The sequence below is a fragment of the Aquarana catesbeiana genome, linkage group LG02, assembly GCF_042186555.1.
Source record: "Aquarana catesbeiana isolate 2022-GZ linkage group LG02, ASM4218655v1, whole genome shotgun sequence".
In the NCBI taxonomy this organism is placed as follows: Eukaryota; Metazoa; Chordata; class Amphibia; order Anura; family Ranidae; genus Aquarana; species Aquarana catesbeiana.
This window is the reverse complement of record NC_133325.1, coordinates 191,434,198-191,457,986: the sequence shown is the minus strand read 5'-3', so window position 1 is coordinate 191,457,986 and position 23,789 is coordinate 191,434,198. Positions and strand designations below refer to the sequence as shown.

The following is a 23,789-nucleotide window of genomic DNA, read 5'->3' as shown; positions in this document are numbered from 1 at the left end:
CACAGGGCATTGATGAAGATGGCACAAAGTAAAGGTACCCTATGTGTAGTAAAGTGACCCTGTAAAAGGGGCCTAGCTTAGCCCAGAAGAACCTACCCGAGGGTAGGCCTCTCACGTGACCCTTGCATGGTGCCCAAAGAGGAGGGAAATGTGGAGGACATTACAAACAACCACCCATCCACCCTTGCACATACCTGCTAAAGTGCAGCGCATTTCTCCATGGGTCTGGAGACACTGTTTACGTCGCAGATGGTAGATATGTGAACCCAGCCTTAGTTATATAAAAGAGTATAATTTTCAGGCTATGTGAATGTATTTATGAATAGCAGATGTGTATTTACTGCGCATAACCACAATACATTGCTAGAGGGAGACAAGTATATAAACGTTAACCCTTCTTTTTTTTGTTACTTAAAGTAAAGTCAGCTGCTTGCCTTATTGTCTCTCATATTCCAGTGCAGTAAATATAAACTCTCAGATATTATATTCTGTTTTCCCAATATAAAATGTTTTTTTTCTTAATTTCCATTGTAACCTCATTTTGGATAAGTACTGAAGCTCACTGGGGTTACTCTATTTTTTTAAGCTTAAAGCTGCATGTATACCTACTCTAAACAGCAGTTGCCTGTGTGTGATTTAGGGGCAATCAAATCTTCAGGCCAAGTTTAGCCAAAAATAGTAGGAAAAAAAAAACACAATAATTGTTGCACTAAGGTATCTACCATGCAAAGCTGTATCATCTTCAGGATGGGGGGAATGGTTGAAATGTCTGAATTCTGAACATACAGTCCAAAGTTCCAGAAGGGTGAATAGCAGAGAGTCAATAATTGAATAAAAATAACATTTAAAAATGACTTCTGATAGACGTGTAAGGTTTTTTAGGGGGAGTCCATAGCCTGGGTGATTTACCATAGGGAGTGTAGCTGGCACTGGAAAGGCAGCATGCTGAAGGGTAGAAGAACCTCTGGGAGAAATATAAGAAGGACAAGCAGCGCCAATCTAAGTGCAGCAGTAATTATAACACGTTTAATTAAATAGCAATGCACTTACTCAAAGTAAGATAAAAGCAGGCACATCTTTTGGACGACAAGGATCCAAAAACGAGCATCCAGGCAGCGCTGCAGGGTCTTGCTCAGCAGTGCCAGTGGTTTCTGGTGTCCCGGGCTTGAACATGCAGAGCACAGGAGGACGTCGTCACTCGGAGGGTTCCTGGTCTCAGTGGGATGATGCTGTGACATGCATACGTGCACGCATGCTCCGAACTGAGCGATCACTTGTAAACAAGCCGGCGCATGCCCGGCTTAGCTCTTCCCCTCTTCGTACCAATTGGTACAGTGTGAGAGGAGAGGGGGAGAGATCAGTTACAGCAGCGCTGCGGGCTGGATCTGTAGTGCCCAGAGCGCTGCTCTAAAAAAATGCTATAAATCTTTCCCATAGTTTGTAGACACTATAACTTTTGCGCAAACCAATCAATATATGCATACTGGGGGTTTTTTGGCTTTTTTTTTTTTACAAAAAATAGTAGAATATAAATCGACCGAAACTGATGAAGAAATTTTGTTTTTTAAAAACATTTTTTTGGGATATTTATTATAGCAAAAAGTAAAAAATATATATATTTTTTTTCAAAATTGTCACTTTTTTTGTTTATAACGCAAAAAATAAAAACCGCAGAGGTGATCAAATACCACCAAAAGAAAGCTCTATTTGTGGGAAAAAAAGGACATCAATTTTGTTTGGGTACAATGTTGCAAAACAGCGCAATTGTCAGTTAAAATGATGCAGTGCCGTATCGCAAAAAATGGCCTGGTCATTAAGCAGCCAAATCTTCCGGTCTGTAAGCGGTTAATGTTGACCTGCACATGAATGTGGCCCCGCCTGGTTCGGGGACCACATAATTTGTAATTAAAACATCTTTGCCATTCTGAAGCTTCCCTCCAACCACTTTGCATATTAATTTATATATATGTATATATATATATATATATATATATATATATATATATATATATACTGTGATTCTGTACTTGCCAATTATGCTGCAGAAATCTCCCTCCACTGAGTCTGGCTGCATCCATTTTAACTGTGGGGAGCTGAATCTGCTGCCTGTTTACTTCCTGAATTTACACAGGCACATACCTGCAGCTCTCATTGGCCCTCTTATGACTCATCCCCCCTTCCTTCAGGGCAAACTCTCAGGAGAGTGAGTGAGAGAGCTGTGCATGATGTCATCACCCCAGATGATGTCCAATAGGACGAAACCTGTCAGGTAATGCTCGTGGAATCACTGCATACTGTTTGTGCTACTGAAGGATTTTAGCGTGTTTTTATCCAATTTTCTGTAAGTGTAAACCCCATTTTCTACATTACAGTGTCACTCTATGTTTGTTTTTATGTTTTTTATGCCCTTTTACGTCGGATGCCATTCACAATATACCATTGAGTCTATTTTCTGATCACACTGGATGGGACTTATCCTCCAAATCATCCATTTTTGCCTGTTTTACTCTTATGCTGTATAGTATATGAGTCTAGCGAGAGACTTTTTTCATGCCCATAATCTACCTTTAAGATATATTTTTCATGATGTCCATCCATGAACCTTGATTTATTAATTTTTTCAATATTTACTTGGAACAATGCTACTTATCACTTTTACTTTTTGGTTCACTTTCTGACATTGGTTGTTTAGTCACTACTGTTTGGTCCCTATTCACGTTTTTTCACTGTTCACTATTGGAGCCCCACATTATTGTGTTTTATTTTTAGGCTTTTTACCAGACAAGAAACAGGAAGTGGGCTGTATAAGGTATTTACTGGCAGAAAAAAAGTGTTTACTATGCAAAGTTAAAACAACAAGGACAGAAGATTTAATACATGGAAAGATGAAAAAATTACTGAAGGTCCACTTTAAGAGAAAGAGGAGGTTGCGGGAGGCTGTAAAAACACAGCTCAGCTGCCTGTTTTTACCACAACCCGCCCCCCCGCACATTTAAAATGTAGCCACAGGACTTGTTCAAGCTAGCGGTTGAGGGCAGTAAAACCCTGTGGTGGAGCCATGCTTGTACCGCCCACTAACCTTTACCCCTTTGGCTGCAGAAGCAGCAGTCAGCTATGTACACGTGTGGCAGCATAAATTATACACCCTATCACTTTTGCCTGCTGAACGTGACCCATTCAAGTGAATGCACTGCTCTGCATTGCACAGTTGTGGCGCACTAGTACTGGGTTGAAGAGGTTAAAGTAGTGGGTGAGTAGGCAATATAATGCCTCTTCACCACTGCAAAATGCTTTCTGAAAAGCGATCCAAACGCAGATCGCTCTTCATAGGGCAACACTAGTGTGAACGAGCCCTTAAGGCTGGGTTCACACCTATGTAAATTGGATGTGGGTTTCCCCGTGTACAATTCCCATGACCGGAGATTGTGACTGGCTCTCTGGTTCACATATCTCCGTTGCGGCTTGCACTGGAGTCCTGTGCGTCTTTAGCTCCATTTTAGGGCCGAATTTAGGCAAAACTTCGGCTCTGATTCATCCCTGAAACGGAGAACAGGGACGCACTGGACCCCTGCTGTGAGCCGCATCCTCCGGAGGTGTGAACCCAGCCTTAAATGTACTTGGGGTCAAGACTTTTTTGTAGTTTCAGATACAGAAGAGAAGAGATATAATCTCTGTCGGGTTATTTGTTGCCGTCTGTGTCCTGCTAGGCTGATTTCCTTTCTTTTCCTGTCCTGGAGACATAACAGGAAGTGAGTGGAAATCTCTCCAAAGTGAGGGGAATTCCCATCATAGAGAGTTGTCACCACAACACTTTTCCTCTTTGGAAGATTTTCCCTCACCTCTTCGACATTTGAGATTTCACTTTATTTTCTGTCTCGGTGACAACATTGGAGATTTCCCTTTATTTTCTGTCTCGGTGACAACATTGGAGATTTCCCTGTATTTTCTGTTTCGGTGACAACATTGGAGATTTCCCTTTATTTTCTGTCTCGGTGACAACATTGGAGATTTCCCTTTTATTTTCTGTCTCGGTGACAACATTGGAGATTTCCCTTTTATTTTCTCTCTCGGTGACAACATTGTAGATTTCCCTTTATTTTCTGTCTCGGTGACAACATTGTAGATTTCCCTTTATTTTCTGTCTCGGTGACAACATTGGAGATTTCCGTTTATTTTCTGTCTCGGTGACAACATTGGAGATTTCCCTTTTATTTTCTCTCTCGGTGACAACATTGTAGATTTCCCTTTATTTTCTGTCTCGGTGACAACATTGGAGATTTCCGTTTATTTTCTGTCTCGGTGACAACATTGGAGATTTCCCTTTATTTTCTGTCTCGGTGACAACATTGGAGATTTCCGTTTATTTTCTGTCTCGGTGACAACATTGGAGATTTCCGTTTATTTTCTGCCTCAGTGACAACGGTCATCAGGAAAAGGTGAATCTCTCTGCAGGCAGCTAGAAAAACTTGTGAGAATGTTGAACTCTTCCACACTCCATCCAACACTAAAGAAAAGTTTTGCTTTTTGCACATACATGAAATAAACAGATGAGTTGTTAATCCAGAGGCCTTCTAGAGGAGGTCCTCAGACTAGTCATGTGACTTATGTCTGCCTTCACCTGTTCTATCACAGAAGTTCATCGAGTTTCCTGTCTTCACTAACATGGCCTGCAGGGGGAGCTCAAGCGTCAACCCGACAGAGCGGGCCATACCATTACTCAAGGGAGACAAGGGAACGGAAAAGCCATACTGGACTACGAATACGGTCTGTGCGATAGATAATGAAAACTGAAAATCCGTCTCAGCGTATTTCCTTGGAAGTACAGAGAGACGGAAGGCATTCTTGTATGAGCGGATAATAGGAGCGGCGTACGGGCTGTTTCCGGTGAAGGTGGTACGGTCCGGTGACGTTGATTGTTTTGGTTCTGTCCTCATCAGCAGGTACTAGTGGGGGGCACAGAGCTGTGCGGGTGGAGGGCACGGTGTGTACATAGCTGGCAGCGCTGAGCCCGGCTCTTCCCTCTGCTCCTCCTCTATATGAGTGCACTGACCGGCAGCTGCAGGCCTTCTGTCCCTCTGAGGCGGTAAGTGTCATGGCTGGGTGGTTGGGGGTCACTGGATGGAAGGCGCTCACATACAGGTGTCTTCCTAATGCCTAATTCACAATCAGCCAATCACAGAGCACATAGCCGTGGTACCTCTTCCTTATTGGATGAGGGATCTGTGTACAGCCACATTTCGGACAAGAGAGCCATAGGCCAGTGTAGGGGGAACCGGTGTCTTATCGAATTCAGTCCCCTATCATATAGTGTCCTCCCTGTACTGCGCAGGCGCAGTACGGAGGACAAAAGAGACGCCGAAAGTCTCCGAAGTTCAACAGCTGATCGTCAGCTGTACACGGCGCCTGCGCATTTATTCTTACCCTATGTCCAGGATCATTCCCTACTATCCAAGTGGACATAGAGTTAGAATAAATATTTGCCGAGCGCAGCGAGGCCGTGCCCGAAGCGTGGCGAGCGAAGCGAGCCCGCGAGGGGCCCTCTTACACTGCCATCGCTAACAAGTGCCCGAGCGCCGTGTACAGCTGATGGTCAGCTGATCAACTTCGGGCATTTTCGGCCTCTCCTGCTCCTCCGTACTGCGCAGGCGCTGCGCCTGCGCAGTACGAGGCGGACACTATTTGATACGAGGACACTATATGGCAGAACACCGGCCATCACATACAGCCAGGACTGGGGAGGCTTCACAGATAAAGGACATTGAAAGGAAAGAAGATACCAAAGGTAGGGTGGGCTCCTTACAGAGGGGCTCCAGTCTCCTAAGTGAAAATTAACCACTTCCCTACTGGGCACTTTTACCCCCTTCCTGCCCAGGCCAATTTTCAGCTTTCAGCACTGTCGTACTTTGAATGACAATTGCGCGGTCATGTTACACTTTACCCTTATGACATTTTTATCCTTTTCTTCATACAAATAGAGCTTTCTTTTGGTGGTATTTAATCACTACTGGGTTTTTATTTTTTGCCAAACAAACTAAAAAAGACCCATCATTTTGAAAAAAAACACAAACATTTTTCATAGTTATTTATAAAATTTTGCAAACGAGTAATTTTCCTCCTTCACTAATAGGTGGCACCAATGGGCTCTGATAGGTGGCACTAATAGGTAACACTAAAAGGTTACGCTGATGAGGAAGCACTGATTGGCAGCACTGATGGGCACTGATTAAGAGCACTGTTGGGACTGCACTGATAATCAGTGTCCCGATTATCAGTATAGATGTCCCTTTAACACAAGCCGGTTATCGGCTCTCTTCTTCTCTGCTCACGCTGTCAGCATGAGGAAAGAAAAGCCGATAACCGGTTTGTGTTGGCATTCGTGATCAGCTGTCATTTAACGCAGCTGATCACATGGTAAAGGGCTGCTGTGATTTGCCCTTTACCCCGATCTGTGATCTGCTGAGTCTGAAGGGAAGCGTGAAGTAAGCCCATGCTGTAGCCGTCTTTTTTTGAATATAGCGCAGGTGGGAAGGGGTTAAAAGTCAGCAGCTACAAAAACTGTAGCTGCTGGCTTTTAATAAACAGCCACTCACCTGTCCCATGATCCAGCGGTGTGCACACCCCAGCTGTTTTCTCCCTCTCGCTGGCATGTTTGCTATGGACAAACACGAGCAGCGCTGCGCACAGTGAATGGTCTGGCAGTCTTTTAGGACCTGTCAGGTGTCCCAGAAGACATCGGGAGGGGGGAAGAAGAACTCTCGCTTTTGATCGCTTAGACGGCCAAGGTGAAAGTGAGAGCGGGTACCTGTCAAAATCGGGTCTAAAACAGAACACACTATCAGATTTTCTGCAGATTTTTGTCTTCAGATTTACCAAAACCACGTATTGCAAGGGCCTGTCTGATTGCTTACAAATTGAAACTCTTAAGGTTTGACCTCATATTATATGTTTTTGGTAAATCTGAAGACAAAAATCTGCAGAAAATCTAATAGTGTGTATGGGGCCTAAAGCTGAGTTCACACCTATGCAGGTTTCCCCACATCCAATTCGCATGACAGGAGAGTGTAACCGGCTCTCTATAGAGCCAGTTCACATATCTCCTTTGCGGCTTGCACAGGAACGTTATGCGTCTTTGGCTCCGTTTCAGGGCCGAATTCAGGCAAAAATTTGTCCTTGAGTCGGAGAACAGGAATGCACCGGACCCCTGCTGTGAGCCGCATCCATTGGAGGTGTGAACCCAGCCTCAAGAAAACTTAAAGCAGTCAACACATTTTAGGATTGGTAAGCTGCAATATAACAAATGTTGTTTTAGGGTTTACATAACTCAATCCTATTATTTATTTTCTTGCTGTGGATTGTGGAAACAGCTGCTTCAACGTTCCTCTTCATAATGCCGGTTTCTGTAAATAACCAGTCACTGCTGTTCCCTCTCTAGCAGGGAGCAGGGGGACCAGAGACCAGCTGTGTTACTGCTGCCTTGTAGGTCTAGTAAGACAGCACTTGTGTGCTTAGATGGAGCTACTAATTGCCAAAAGGGATGCAAGCCCCTTTGTTATTGGGGAGCGATCTTCTCCCTGTTCTGTGCTGCATCTGTGATAGACATGATACAGAGAGCAACTCAGCTGGACCTGCATGCTCTGGAATCCTCTGCCCAGTTTACATTCCTCAGTCAGGCTACTTTTAGACTGGGGCGGGCGCCGCATTACCGTCATTTTAGCGACGCTATTCGGCCACTAGCGGGGCAGTTTTAACCCTCGCGGCCGAAAAGGGTTAAAACCGCCCGCAAAGCACCACTGCAGTGTGGCGGCGCTGCCCCATTGTTTTCAATGGGCAGGGGCGCTTTAGGAGCACTGCAAAGATGCGGCTTGCAGGACTTTTTTTACCGTCCTGCAAGTGCACCACTCCAGTGTGAAAGCACTCGGGCAGGAGAGGCTCTTTACAGGCGCTACACAGGCGCTATTTTTAGCGCTGCAGCGCCTGTAAAGTGCCCCTGCCCATTGAAAACAATGGGGCAGCACCGCCAAACCGCCGCTGTAGCGGCGCTTTGCGGGTGGTTTTAACCCTTTTTCGGCCGCTAGCGGGGGTTAAAACCACTCCGCTAGCGGCCGAATAGCGCCGATTTACCGCTGACGCCCGCCCGCCCCAGTTTGTGAGGGCTCTAAAAGAAGCTGGCATTGATAGACACAAAACAGATCAGGTCTGTTTGTTAATATGGTGCATGCCATTTGCGCTAGTTTTTTGCACCATTATAATTGTGCAGGGAGCTTAGATAATTCCTCAGATTATTGGTAGATTCAGTAAAAGGGAAGAGCTTGAACTGCCGACAGGTTTTTATTGCCGTAGCCACGCATAGAAGATTTTCTATTCCAGTGACACCCTTGTGGGGTTGATTTACTAAAACTGGTGAGTACAGAATCTGGTGAAGCTCTGCATAGAACTCGGCTCCCAGGTTTTTTTTTTTTTTTGTGAGAGCATAATTGAGCTGTAGTTAGAAGCTGTCTACCATGCACAGGTGCACCAGATTTTTCTATTTCTTTTCTTTTATAAAGAATGAATTGACTGAATAGTTGGCACCCCTTAAAGTTGAATACCAACTGTTAAAAATGTTTCTTTTTTCTTTTTTTTTTTTTTTTTTGGATGAATATCGTTTGTTTCAAACACCTCTTTATAGCACTCAGGTTTCTGTGATGAATCGCGGCTCGATTGCCGATTTCATAGCGGAAGGTATCTTGTATTCTTCTTTCCTGGCAATTTCCATAGTGCTTGTGGGCATGTGAAGCCCACAAGCACTATCTTCTGGGATCAGGGGCAGCTGAGCGACCAGCATGCACCGCCCTATCTCGCGCATGCACAAGAGGTATGGCTCGCAGCGCCGTACATTTCTGACGTAGCCATCACAACAGGCGTTGTCGTCGGAAGTGCCCGCCAAGTTGTGATGGCAACGAAGCCCTCGGCGCTGCCCACTGACTCCTGGGAAATGATGACAAGCATCTCCCAGGAGCACTAGCGAGCACATGCGCTGAGGGAAATTATGTCAGGCACCGTGGAGACTGAGTGGCAGAATACAAAGGACCCCATAGCAACATTGCTGAAGGGGTGAGCTGTTGATTTCTGCAAAGTTGATTTTATGGTTGGAACTTCGCTTTAATAATTTAGTTGTGTTTATTCTAGTAATAAAGACATCTCAATATCTGCAAACGACTTTTGCACTTAAGTTGTTTACAAATTTTAATTGTTGTGTATCTACAGGCTTTCTAACAAATCACAATGAACTGCCGTTCAGAGGTATTGGAAGTGTCTGTAGAGGGCCGTCAGGTAGAAGAAGCAATGCTGGCGGTCCTACATACAATACTTCTTCACCGTAGCACAGGCAAGTTCCACTACAAAAAGGAAGGAACCTATTCTATCGGCACTGTTGGAACTCAGGACATTGACTGTGATTTTATAGAGTTTACTTACGTCAGAGTTTCTTCAGATGAGCTGGACAGAGCTCTGAGGAAGGCCGTTAGTGAATTCAAGGTGAGACAACTGGATTTTTTTAAAAAGTTTTAGTAGAGTACAGAATGGTAAATATCTCTGCCAGTGCCATATGTATGCCGGTGGACTAACCATTCAGGAAAAACCATCCGACTGGTTGTACACAAGTTGATCGATGCATCAACTTGTGCACAACTAGGGTGCCCATACATGGATCGAAATTTGTCCGGTCCCCGCTGAACTGGCCGAATTTTGATCCATGTTTGGCCAGCTTTAGATAGTTGTCACTTTATGTATTTGTGAGAATGGTCACCAGGATTAAGGATTCTCCCTAGTGGGGACCCAGACAGCAATAAAAACACAACAGGAAGTTTTAATCCCTTACTGCTCTATGTAAAATGAAATAAAATTGGCTTTAGATACAATATATAGATAGATAGATAGATAGAGAGAGATATATAGATAGATAGATAGATAGATATTTAATTAAAATTAAAAAAGCAGTAGAAGGGGCTTAAACCCTTCTGTACGCTAATAAAAAGAAAAGAAAATGTTTGACTTTAGACATAAAGAGCTAGTCAGACATGCTGCAGTTTTCATGTGCTAATAAGAGACATGCTAATAAGAGAACAAAGCAGAGTGGTAGAGGGATGAGCTTATGAGACTGCTGCTTCTCCTTCATTGTCCAGTCACAGGCTTGTGGCAGGGACAAGACCTAATTGTACTACTTAAAGTGATCTTCGTCCTCATAGTCATGTCAAAATTCAAAAAAAGAAAAAAAAAAGTGCACTCCCCTTGTAAAGGAGGGTGGCTGTCTCCCCTCCTTTACACGGGGAGTACGCTTTTTTTTTTTTTTTTTAACTAAAAGACGTTCAGTCCCCTTGCACTGTCCTCCCTTTGCCTCCTGGGTATTGTTTGTCACATATCCCATGAGGCATATTGCTCCATTGATAAAGGAAGAGGAGAGCTGGGCCTAGCGCCGTTTTATCACAAGGCCCGGGGGCTGAACCCGGAAAAGCCAGTTTACCTCCATAGGAAGTAACTAGAGAAGATGGTGGTGCAGGACTGAGGGAGGCAGGATTCTGAATGGATTCTGCAGAACACTGCTGGAGCCACTAGATAGGTGAGTATCTAAATTGGTTACAACCCACATCAAAGTAGGCAGAGGTGTGCAAGAAAAAAATGTGGGAGGGGGGGCTGGAGATCCACTTTGATTGCAGTAGACAAATGTAAGGTCTCCAGGCTGGCTGTGCTGAGTGGCAAAGCTGTGTAATCTCAGGAATAAATGGACAAATATCCTTTAGCAGTTACAACATCTCTCATATTCCAAATTTATTTAATCTGCATATTTGGCTCATTGTCTTTAAAGAGGAGCTCCAGTCTCCCCCCAAAAAAATAAATTCAGCAGCTACAAATGCTGTAGCTGCTGACTTTTAATATAAGTACACTTACCTGTCTAGGGATCCAGCGATGTTGGCACCCAAGCCGATTCTTTAATCAGCTTTGCGTGCAGGCGCCGGCATCTTAACTAAGAAAAGCCGGCAAGATTCACAGCAAGGCATGCGATAGTCGCACTGCCCTTTGTAAATGGCCTCGCCGTCTTCTGGGACCTGAGTGTGTCCCAGAAGGAGGAGGGGCTGGACATACTCGCAGATTGCTGTGGCGATCTTGCCTGGAAGTGGGAGCAGGTACCAGGTACCCCCCCCCCCAAAAAAAGTGCCAAATGTGGCAGTGGAGGGGGGGGGAGCTTCCCTTTTGGGTGGAGCTCCGCTTTAAGTTCAATACCAATGTCACACATTTTATTTGTAAACTGAAATCTAGAAAAAATATAATGAGCTAAAACACAGCATTTAACCTGATTCCTGAAGCTTAGGTAATTGCTTGGGGCATCGTATTGCCTTATTTAATGAGCCTGAGTGTGTTGGTTAGAATCCTCAACGTCTCCTCTTTTTTTTTTTTTTTTTTTTCTTCTTCCCAGGACGCTCTCAGGAATTCTGGGAATGATGGCATTGGTCAGATTTCTCTTGAATTCTACCAGAAAAAGAAGTCTCGTTGGCCATTCTCGGATGAATGCATCCCATGGGAGGTTTGGACAATCAAAGTCAATGTCGTGTCACTTGCCACTGAGCAGGAACGACAGATCTGTAGGGAAAAAGTGGGAGAGAAACTGGGAGAAAAGATCATTAATGTTGTGGAAGTGATGAACAGACACGAATATCTACCAAAAATGCCAACACAATCAGAAGTGGACAATGTCTTTGATACAACTTTGAAAGATGTTCAGCCTTATCTGTACAAAATTTCCTTTCAGATCACTGACTCTTTGGGCACATCTGTCACTACTACAATGAGGAGACTCATCAAAGACACACTGGCACTGTAGCTCTGCATGTACCTGAAATATTTATAGAATGGACTGCAGTCATTCATTTTATGCTCATTAATTACACCGATTGACGAGAAATCATAGAAAAGTGTCAAGTTTGTATATAGTAATTTCTTCTTTCTTTTAGGGCAGGGGTCTTCAAACTGCGGCCCTCCAGGTGTTCAGGAACTACAATTCCCATCATGACTAGTCATGTCTGTGAATGTCAGAGTTTTACAATGCCTCATGGGATGTGTAGTTCTGCAACAGTTGGAGGGCCATAGTTTGAGGATCCCTGTTTTAGGGTGTGTAAAATATTGTAATTCTTATAAATAATAAAAGGTATCCAGATTATTGGCCTTTTTATTATATATTCTTTATATTCACTGTATTTGTTTAGAAGTCAGATGTAGTGTAAAAATGTTCTCTTGAAAATAATCTGTAGGTGGTGTAATATTAAAAGTGTGCAGTAGCTGTTGCAATTTGCACTAAATCCAATTAGTTAAAAAAAAGACACCAAGGCACCACATGAATGTTTATTTCCATATTAAATATAGGGCAGTGTGTTTCAGGAGATCTGGAATGCTTTCTTTATCAGAGATTTAATAGTTGAAGGGAAATGTAGAACTTGTTGTTGAAAGAAATTTAATTAAAATAAAACTCTTTATACAAAGCATATATTTGGGCTTCAAGCAGTATTAAATCCAAAAGCAAACATTTATTATATTGTAGCTCACCAAATCTTAGATGTGATGACCGCATTCATTTTCTTTTATAGGCTTTCTTTCTTCTATTTTCACCTGGTGATCTAGCTAGTAAGTCTGTTGTTTTTTAAAAGAACAAGTTTTCCTGCAGATGTATCAGCCACAGGGATGGGACAAAGCATTTAACGCTGGCAGGAGTGCTTACAATGATAAACTTTTATTTTATTTATGTAAAACCTTTATGCCAAAAGAAAAAAAAATGCTGTAACTGCTTATAAAGTATTAGCTGGCTTGGTTCCAATTTGTTAGTGCATCTAAATCTGCTAGTACGTCTAACACTCCCCTCCCCCAGACTGACAATGCTGCAGTCCAAAGGTCCCCCTGTGCTCCTTCATCCAGAGTGGGTCCACTCTAACACAGGAGGTGTGTTACTGGCCAGATCATCAGGTGAAAACAAAGGGAAAAGGCTTTAAAAAGAAAACTAATGCAGCCCCCACATCTAATGATTGTTTATCTGCAATATAACACATTTTTGGTTTTGGGTTTAACACCGCTTTCAGCTTCAGCTATTAAAGCTCAAGATAAAGGGAGCAAGGAAGCACACTGGATTATATATTATACGGAATTAAAACAGTTATCTTGAACTGCAAAAACATGACATGGTACTCCATTGTGGTTGTTGTCCCCTTTAAGGTTTTATTGTCGATGTCTACATTGAGGAGATTCAACCTCTGTCTGTTCTGGGGAATATTGCCCTCGGACAGAAAGAAATGGAACAAACAATTCAAACTTTTACAGTTGTCACTGGAACAGGAATAGAAAAATGTCTTTCCATGGGGACACCTTTTTTCTTTTTCTTCTGAAACGAAAAAAAACATTAAGTGAACAAAAAACGTGCCACACACTCACACTAAAAAGGTGCACTTAAGGGTGTGCCCCCACCCCCCCAAGGAGTAGGACCCCTACCCTGATCCCCCGGGGCGCAAGGCTCCTGACAGGGACAAAGGGTTTCCATGGTCTGCCTAGCCAGAAGGCTTGGCAGACTCCGTTCTTCTAGATCAGCCGAAGACGACCATCGAATACTTGGTCTATTCTCTCTATACTGAAGAGAGATCTCCCAGGGGCAGGGGAGGAAGGAACCTGAGGACCACACATCCTTCAATGGGAACACCTGTTCCAGGACAACTGTCTAATGGTAACTTTGCTCTCACTTTCTCTTGCATCTCAAAGATAGTAGGTGACGGATTATCTCCCCAATCAGGCACACACAGCAAAAAAAATTTTTTTTAAAGTTTCTTTCCAAAGTGAAAAAAGTTTTAGCATTAGGTACACTTTTATGGGAACCTGTATTGTAAAAATACTGTATGTAGGCTGATATTCCTTTTTGAAACTGCTATTAACCTCATCCAAATACTTAAATAGGCCTTGCAGACCTGACAAAGGTATGCAGATCATGGGGGAGGTCTTTCCTCTGACTTCATATGTTGCATGCTTGTTCCGGGTCAGTAAGTTAGTATAGGTCAAAGATAGCAAAGTAACTAGAATTATAAAGAAAAGGGATAGCAGGTTTCCATGAATATGTCTGCAGGCGGTAACTATGTGAAAGGTAATGTCATTTGATACACAAGTTGGTGTTTTTCACAGCCTTTCAGATATATCTGCCTGGAGCTCAGCTTTTCCCATTCTTCACCCACACCCTTTCTGGCCTAAAACTGGTGAAAAAAAAAAACGTCTTTATTAAAGAGAAGCTAACTAAACAGAAGATGAAAGTGCATCATTTTGTGAATGAGGGAGGGTCAGAGGCAGACCCAGAACATGACCCCAATAATATTACAGCCTGGGACATGTGAATGGTCTTGGACCCCAGAGGCCCACCCATGTATGGCCGGCTTTATTCCTCCCTCTCCTAGCCAAATAAGCATTTAATGCATGCAGTGTGGGGGTGGGGGGAGGTCACTGGGGCCACTTCATGGGTAAATTTGAAAGCAGCCCAGAGATAGGCTTTACTTTTCTTAGGAAGCCAATACATGCTATACAGAAATTAATCAAAAAGAGCTAATTGAGTATCTCAATTTATAAAGAACAACCAGGACTAGGTTTATGTATGAATCTGAATATTCAGTATTAAAGATGAATTCCGGGTATGAATATTTTTTTTGTCCAGCTTGGACCAATGTAACTTTTCATATACCATACCTATCCAATAACTGTGGAAGCTATAAGTCACTGAATTAGGCACCGCTACTGCAGTGATCTTTATTAGCTTCTGGGTCCTGTGCCGATCTGCTGCATTGTGGTCTGCTCAGCATGAACACCATTCAGAGCCTGCTTTGCATTTATTCAATAAATGGATGAGGTGGGGTGATATCACGATCCCCACCTTGTTCAATCAGAGAATGCTTTCATAAATAGGGGAGAATGATATCAAGCAGGGCTCAAAATTTCAAGTCTTGAGCTACTAGCCAGACCTTAAGTGTTACCCGCCACCAGTTACCCCACCCAACCCCTACCGTGTCCTGCCCCTAAACACGACCTAAAATTATCTCATGAAATGACACTTAAATGTTTTATGCAGAATTAAGTTACACAAATAAATATTAACAACAAATTTATCAGCGCAGCCTCACCAGTGCCCATCAATGCAGCCTGACCTGTGTCCATCAATGCAGCATGACTTGTGCCCATCAATGCAGCATAAGCAGTGCCCATCAGTGCAGCCTCACCTGTGCAGAGGAAGAGGCGAGCTGGCCGGATCATCAGAGAACAGGGATTGCCCACTGTAACAGCTTTCATTTGAATTGCCCAGTGTTCCCGGAGCACACCATCACACAATCCCCCCTCCTGGCCCGGCGCCTTTGATGATGTCGCATGTCCCGGCATTGGACTGGTGTTCTGTCTATCAAAGGCGCCGGGCCAGGAGGCGGGACTGTGTGACAGTGAGCTCGGGGAACACTGGGCAATTCAAATGAAAGCTGTTACAGTGGGCAATCCCCGCTCTCTGATGATCCGGCTGGCTCGCCTCTTCCTGTCCTCTCTTCCCCTGGCTGGGAGAACGGCTCCCATTCAACCCCACCTGCTCGCCCCCCCCCCCCCCCTCCGAGGTAGCCCCACACTTGCCAGCACTTATTTTCCACCTGCAAAATTCGAGGAGGCGAGTGGAAAATTTGAGGGCTGATATCTTTCCTTTGGTATACATACTGTACATACACTGACACAACACCAAAACAATCAGGTGTGCGTTTTTTATTTGGTATCCATTAGTTTAGCTTTTAGCAAGAAATCCTTACTTCACTTACTGTACTGTAAGCATATTGATTTAAAGGTACATCAGCCTTGTTCAGAAAAGTCTATTGGAGTTTGACACAGCATGACAGCAGTAAAGGATGCAGAAAGTGATCTCCAGCTTATCTAGGTTGCCATGCCAGCACTATTTAAGTAAGTGGTACAAAACAGATAAGATCATCATAAAGATGTATGTGTCCCACCACTCTTGAATAACATAGGTTGCTGCCATTCTTGAATATTTTCGCATTCATACAGTAAAAGTCAGTTTTATATGGCTTTATGGTTTTTATTAGTCCGTAACATTAATTTGTAGATGGTTGCTGAATACTCCTTAGCTTGGTGCATATCGCTATTCAAAAAAAAAAAAAAAAACAGTACACCTTCAGAGTTATATTAACTTACCACTTTTTGGAGTCCATACGATGCCAATCGCAAATTAAAGGTGAGCTCTTTCTTTGATTCAAACCCAATCACATGCACTTTCTCTTCCCTGACGCAGTAGCTCTGAGCTCAGCATTTGACAGCCCACTCCTGTGATGGTGGAAATGTCCTAGCAACAAGGCAGCTCTCTGAGAATTTTTTCAAACAGGTACATTATTGACCATCACCTATTATTCCACTTTGGCCAAAGTTGCACAGTTTGTTTTCATCTACAGATGCCCCTTACCTGCATGGGCAGTTTTTTGGTAAATGTGAACGATGCCTTTCTTTAACCCTTTCTTTGCCACCGACATAAAAACTACACCAGTAGAAGTGGCCACCGGGAGTGTGTAACAAGCCAACAGACAGTTGTCAGATGGAAGCAACCAGGCAGTTGGGTAGCCACCCAATCACTTCTAAACATTTCCCAGTAATGGCTGCCCCGCACCCCTGCCATGTATCCTGTATCCACATCGGCACACAGGGGACCAGCATGGCAGGTGCCACTGACAGGGGGAGCAGAGCGGACATCTGTCTACTCTCCTCCCCTTCTTCTTGCTTACTCAAAAGCGACGTTTAAAATGTCACTTTCTGGTCCCCCTTTCACTTTCCCCAGCCTCTATAGCCACGTACACACGATTGGACTTTCTGACGGGAAATGTTCGATGACAGGCTGTTGGTGGTAAATTCGACAATTGTCGGATTTTCCACAGACAAATGTTGGCTAGCAGGTTTTAAAATTTTCCGCGAACAAATGTGTGTTGTCAGATTTTCCGTGTACACAAGTCCGTCTGACAAAAATACAAACACGCATGCTTGGAAGCAAGGACGAGCCTGAAGCAGTCGGTCTTGTAAACTAGCATTCGTAATGGAGAATTAACATTTGTGACGTGGCAAATTATGAAATCTCTAAATGCAGCGCACAATTCTCTTCTTCTTTAATGGGATAATAATGAAGCTGCTTTGCTGGTGATACTGATGGAGTTATTGCAAACACATTTTCAAAGGCTTTTTTTTTCTAGTGATATCAAGAATAATATTATAATGCTTTTTTTTTATTTGGGCAAGTTACCAAAACACCATTATCCCGTAGTTTTTAAAATCAAAGATACAGCCATGTTGGTGTCCCTTGTCAATTTTACATTGTATTTTTTAAACTGTAACTGCCTACTCCCAAACTGTCATTTTAAGTAAAACACATAGCCGAGTATTATTCTCCACAATTTTTTTATTGTGCATAAAAAAAAAAAATAAATAAAATTAGACGTGCTATCTAACCAAAAAGTGAATTCTATGCATCCAAAAATATAGAAAATATACCAAATCAAATCATTATTCAACCAAAATAATGTCAAAGCAATAACTCCAAGGCCAATAATAAATAACACGTTATCTCCTACGATTCCGCAACATGTCTGGTTGACGAACGGTCATTTAGAAAAAAACTGAAAAGCACGAAATGAAAAGCGCAAAATGAAAAGCGCGAATCCACACTCACCAAACTTCTACTAACACAAAATTAGCAAAAGGAACCCAAAGGGTTGCGCCAAAGAGCTGAAAAACCATGTAGTACGTCACTATGTTCGTGATTGTTGGCCAACAATTGTGTACCGTGTGTATGCAAGACAAGTTTGGGCCAATGCCCTTCGGACAAAAGTCCACAGTTTTGTTGGCCAACAATCCGATCGCGTGTACAAGGCTTATAACTGTGGTAGAAGCTGATGGCAGGCGATCCGCATTCCATCAGCCTCATTGGAGGACAGGTGAGAATTAAAGAAACCTATTACCTGAAAAGAGTTAAAGTGGTTGTACAGGCCGAAGGTTTTTTACCTTCATGCATTCTATCTCATAAGATTTACCATGTTTAAGTGATTTTAAAAATTGTTACCAATCATTTTAAAAATGCAGCTTTCCTTAACAATTTTCTGGTAATTCTGTCATTAAGGTGATTGTTTATATCCTGTCATGGGGTGACAACAGCTTTCCACTTCTACTCCCACGTTGTCACCAAGTAACTTGCCCCTGGTGGAGACTACAAAAAGCAGTTCGACACATTGCACAGGAATGGTCCACCTTATCACTATCAGGAAGCCAGTCCTAAGCAATAATGTGCAGCTGATGTCTGGTGTATGTAGACAAGAAGTAGTGGAAAATGGAACAAACAGGATACAATGAAAAAGACACCATGGAGATTCTTTGATACGCAATAGAGTTGATTTACTAAAGCTGGAAGTGCAAAATCTGGTGCATGGTAATTATCCTGTCCCTTCTGTATTGAACTGTACTGTAATTGTGTTGTCCCCCCTCTACATTGTAAAGCGCTGCGTAAACTGTTGGCGCTATATAAATGGTGTATAATAATAATATAATAATATTCAGCTTCTATAGCTTGTGCTTTAACAAAAAAAACCTGGAAGCTGATTGGTTTCTATGCAGAGCTGCACCAGATTTTGCACTCTCCAGTAAATCAACCCCAATGCTTTAGCAAATTAAAGTGGAACTTTACCATAACAGCTTGATAAGAAATAATGTTCTTTAGCAAGGAACACGCATTCCACATGAATAAGTATGCTACCAAAATGAGTGTGTGCTGTAAATTGTTTCTAGCATTGCTCATGTTTCTCCCTGCTGGAGGCTGCCATTTTGATGAAGCCCAGAGCACCTGAACACCAGTAAATCATAAAGTAGATCTAAACCCATTGATTTAATGATTTAAAAAAAAACTACATTTCTGGAATGCCAGAATTGCTGTCACATTTGCTTGTGTCATCAACCAAACTGTCAAATCATCAAACAGCTGGTGTCATAACTGATCACATGTGCAGCACCGTGGCAGTTGCAGATCAAACAGAAGCAGCCTTGGCTGTAAAGGATAAAAGGGCTTAATTCTGCTTTAAGGCTGTCAGCAGATCGGCCTCCACAAACTCGACAGTGCCTAAAAATTGAGAGCAACTGAGCGTGTGCAGAGCAGGGTGAGATAGTGTATTACTGGATTTTAAACAGTCCTTATTTTTAAAGTTTTACATAGCTATACCCGCAAAAGGGCCCCTGCCTTAAGTGATCTAGCAGGACTTAAAGCGGAACTTTACCCATAATAACGATAAAAAACAATGTTCTTTAGCAAGGAACATACATTCCACATTAATAATTATACTTCCAAAATGAGGAAGGAGGGGGAGGCGGATCTTCTTTCACAGTTTGGAATGGCGGCAAGGATGGGAAGCGTCATTATAATGGGGGATTTTAATTATCCAGACATAGGCTGGGCAGAAGGAACCGCGCTAAGGCTTGCCATTTCCTAAATGTCTTACAGGACAATTTCATGGGTCAGATAGTAATTGCACCAACAAGGTACAATACATTACTAGACCTACTGATTACTAACAATACAGACCTGATCGAGGATGTAGAAATACGGGGCAATTTAGGAAACAGCGACCATAGGTCAATTTGTATAAGTCACACAAATAGGAAACATAAGGGGAATCCAAAGACATTGAATTTCAAAAGAGCCAACTTCCATAAACTATGCTCCTTGCTAGAAGATATTAAATGGGATAAAATCCTAGGAACAAAGAACACGGAGGAAAAATAGGTATGCTTTAAGAGCATATTAAAAAAGGGTATTAGCCAGTGCATCCCAATGGGGAATACATTTAAGAGAGCTAATAAAAGTCCTGGGTGGCTTAACTCCATCGTAAAAATGCATATAAAAGCAAAGGAGAAGGTCTTCATAAAAAACAAGGCTGAGGGATCATCGTCAGCATTCCAACTTTACAAAGAATGCAACAAGAAATGTAAGGGTGCAATCAGGGTGGCTAAGATAGAACACAAAGGGCACATAGCAGAGGAGAGTAAAAAAAAAATCCCAAGAAATTCTTTAAGTATATAAATAGTAAAAGAGGGAGGTCAGATCATATTGGCCCCATAAATAATGATGAAGGGAATCTGGTTACAAATGATGGAGAAATGGCGAAGGTACTGAATTTATTCTTCTCAGTCTTCACGAGGGAAATGAGGGTCTTCGGTAACCAAAACTGTAATGTTTATCCTCATGACATGTCACAGGATGCACCCTCATGGCTAACAGAGGAGAGAATTAGCAATAGACTTGAAAAACGTAACATTAATAAGTCACCAGGACCAGATGGATTGCACCTGAGGGTCCTCAAGGTACTCAGTCAAGTAATTGCCAGACCATTGTTCCTTATTATTAAGAACAGTCTACTGACTGGTAAGGTACCAGAAGATTGGAGAAAAGCCAATGTAGCACCAATATTTTAAAAAGGACCAAGATACATCCCTGGGAATTACAGACCAGTTAGCCTAACATCAATAGTATGTAAACTCTTGGAGGGGATGTTAAGGGACTGTATACAAGATTTTAATAATGAGAACGGTATCATTAGCAGTAATCAGCATGGATTCATAAAGAATCATTCTTGCCAAACCAATCTATTAACCTTATATGAGGAGGTGAGCTGCCATCTAGATAAAGGAAGGCCCGTAGACGTGGTGTATCTGGATTTTGCAAAGGCATTTGATAAGGTTCCCCATAAACGTTTACTGTACAAACTAAGGTCTGTCAGCATGGATCAAAGGGTGAGTACATGGATTGAAAACTGCCTACAGGGGCGAGTTCAGGGGGTAGCGATAAATGGTGAGTACTCGGAATGGTCCGGTGTGGAAAGTGGGGTCCCCAGGGGTTCTGTCCTGGGACCAACCCTATTTAATTTATTCATAAACGACCTGGCGGATGGGATAAGCAGCTCAATTTCAACATTTGCAGACAATACTTAGCTAAGCAGGCCAATCATTTCTCCACAGGATGTGGAAACCCGGCAAGAAGATCAGAACAACTTAATGGGGTGGGCTACTACATGGCAAATGAGTTTCAATGTAGAAAAATGTAAAATAATGCATATGGGTGGCAAAAACGTGAATGCAATCTACTCACTAGGGGGAGAACCTCTGGGGGAATCTAGGATGGAAAAGGACCTGGGGGTCCTAGTAGGCTCAGCAATGGTATGCAATGCCAAGCTGCTGCAAGCAAAGCCAACAGAATTTTAGCATGCATTAAAAAGGGGATTAACTCCAGAGATAAAACGATAATTATCCCACTCCACAAGACTCTGGTCTGGCTGCACCTGGATTATGCCGTCCAGTTCTGGGCACCAGTCCTCAGGAAGGATGTGCTGGAACTGGAGAGAGTCCAGAGAAGGGCAACAAAACTAATAAAGGGACTGGAGGATCTCAGCTATGGGGAAAGACTTTAAGCATGGAACTTATTCTCACTGGAGATGAGACACTTGAGAGGGGATATGATTTCAATGTACAAATACCTTACTGGTGACCCCGCAATAGGGATAAAACCCTTCCATGAAAGGGAATTTAAAAAGACACGTGGCCATTCACTAAAATTAGAAGAGACCTTAACCACTTTCGGACCAGCCGCCGCAGTTTTACTGTGGCAGGTTGGCTCGGCTGGGCAAATCGACGTTACCTTACGTCACTTTTCCTTTTGGCCACTAGGGGCATGCCTGCAACGTGTGCCCGATGCCAATGCGAGTGCCTGGCAGGGAACCCGCGATCGCTCGTGACAGAGCGAGAACCAGGATCTGTGTGTGTAAACACACAAATCCCGGTTCTTTCCGGGAAGTAGAGACAGATCGTGTGTTTTTACTAAGTATGAACACAGTTCTCTCTCTTCTCCTAGACAGTCCCATCCCCCTACAGTTAGAACACAGTGAGGGAACACACTTAACCCCTTGATCAGCCCCTAGTGTTAACCCCTTCCCTGCCAGTGTCATTTATACAGTAATCAGTGCATTGTTATAGCACTGATCGCTGTATAATTGTCAATGGTCCCAAAAATGTGTCAAAAGTGTCCAATTTGTTCACCGCAATATCGCAGTCCCAATAAAAATTGCAGATTGCCGCCATTACTAGTAAAAAAAAAAATAATAATAAAAATGTCATAAATCTATCCCCTATTTTGTAGACGCTATAACTTTTGCGCAAAACAATCAATATACGCTTATTGCGATTTTTTTTTACCAAAAATATGTAGAAGACTATGTAGTAGTCACCTACTTTCATGTAGGTGAACTCTCTGAGTTTAAATTACAAAGTACGGTTTCAGGTAAATTTAGGCAGGCTTGTATTGTGATTCCAGGCCTGGTTGTTTATTTTGGGAACTGGGAGTGTCAGTGTAGTGCAGGGTGTGGCCACCTGTGCTTGGACCCTTGGATGCCTCCTCTTGCTTTCAGTGGAAATGGTTCTGGAAGAGAGGTTGGACTTGGGATCTGAGTGACAGGCAGCTTGTAAGTGAGTTCTGGCCAATCATTAATTTGTTTGGCAGGAGGAGGGACTCTCATAAAAGCTGGGATCACATGGTGCAAGGGAGTTCCAGAAAGGGAGAGCCCAGAGAGAGAGGGTCCCCTGCGGGGAGCCAAGCAGAGCCCCCCCCCTTTACGGGGAAGGAGGGGGGGACCAGGACACACGGAGGAGAGGAGTTAGTGACACCGCACAGCATGTAATCGCTGGTGTTGCTGGACGCCCCTGTGGGGAAGGGAGCGTGCTAGACTGGAGAGAAGGGATGGAGAAACCATTATGGAAGAAGCAGCAACTAAGCGGAAGACAACTGGGCGTTCGATTGTTTGTGAGTCGAACATGGACTGTCGATCAAGTGAGTGAAAGCCCAGGGGAAGGGTACTACCAGAGGCTGAGGGATGTTGGTACGCAAGTCAGTGAGACAGGTGGTGATGGCCTGTGACTTTGGGTTCAACAATGCCCCAGGATTCCAATCAGTCAGGCGGGAGGAATTATTCAGAGTAATCTCTTCCTTAGCTCAACTTGGAAGTACTATACAGACGGGAAGTAGTGGTCAAAAGGCGGCGGTAAAGCTCCAAGCACAAATAGAGATACAGATTGTTCTAAAAAGTTCTGCAGGTGAAGAAGTTATTCAGAGTGACTCTTTACCATATATTCTCTAGTAAATCTACTCATGTCTTCCCACTGAAGTCATTCAGAGTGACTTCCCATAGTCCGCATTGTTCTAAGTCTTTGCATGAGAGGGCAAAGGAAAGATTATAAAGCAGCAAAAGAGCATCTCAGAAAACCCTTCTCCTATCCCAGTTCATGTTATACCAATAAAAGCAAGAGAAAACTACAATATGGACTGTTTTCTATTTCTAATAAGAAAAAGCATTTTAGCTTGCACATGATTGGATGATAAAATCAGCAGAGCTTCCACTCATTTCAGATCTACCCCTTAGATTTAGAGGGACTGCACTTCCAAATGCACTTGCAGTGCAAAGTGGATTTGCCTTTCGTAAATAACCCCCATTGTGTTTTTTTCAAAATTGTCACTCTTCTTTTATTTATAGTGCAAAAAATAAAAAACCGCAGAGGTGATCAAATACCACCAAAAGAAAGCTCTATTTGTGGGGAAAAAAAGGACATCAATTTTGTTTGGGTACAACGTAGCACGACTGTGCAATTGTCAGTTAAATCGACGCAGTGCCATATTGCAAAAAAAT

General features: G+C 43.0%; 1 protein-coding gene across 3 annotated transcripts; it reads left to right on the top strand.

The window, feature by feature from the left end:
• Positions 1–4,635: 4,635 nt before the first annotated feature.
• Positions 4,636–12,191, top strand: ATG101 (autophagy related 101). 3 transcript variants are annotated; one of them, XM_073614104.1, is made up of 3 exons: positions 4,636–4,764; positions 9,247–9,516; positions 11,453–12,191. In XM_073614104.1, the coding sequence occupies exons 2-3, from the start codon at positions 9,265–9,267 to the stop codon at positions 11,855–11,857; spliced, it is 657 nt and encodes a 218-aa protein (XP_073470205.1). In that variant the 5' UTR covers positions 4,636–4,764; positions 9,247–9,264; the 3' UTR covers positions 11,858–12,191. The 3 variants fall into 3 exon arrangements, with proteins under 3 accessions (XP_073470205.1, XP_073470204.1, XP_073470203.1); XM_073614103.1 differs by lacking the exon at positions 4,636–4,764 and adding an exon at positions 4,801–4,940; XM_073614102.1 differs by lacking the exon at positions 4,636–4,764 and adding an exon at positions 4,872–5,083.
• The last annotated feature ends 11,598 nt before the right edge of the window (positions 12,192–23,789 follow it).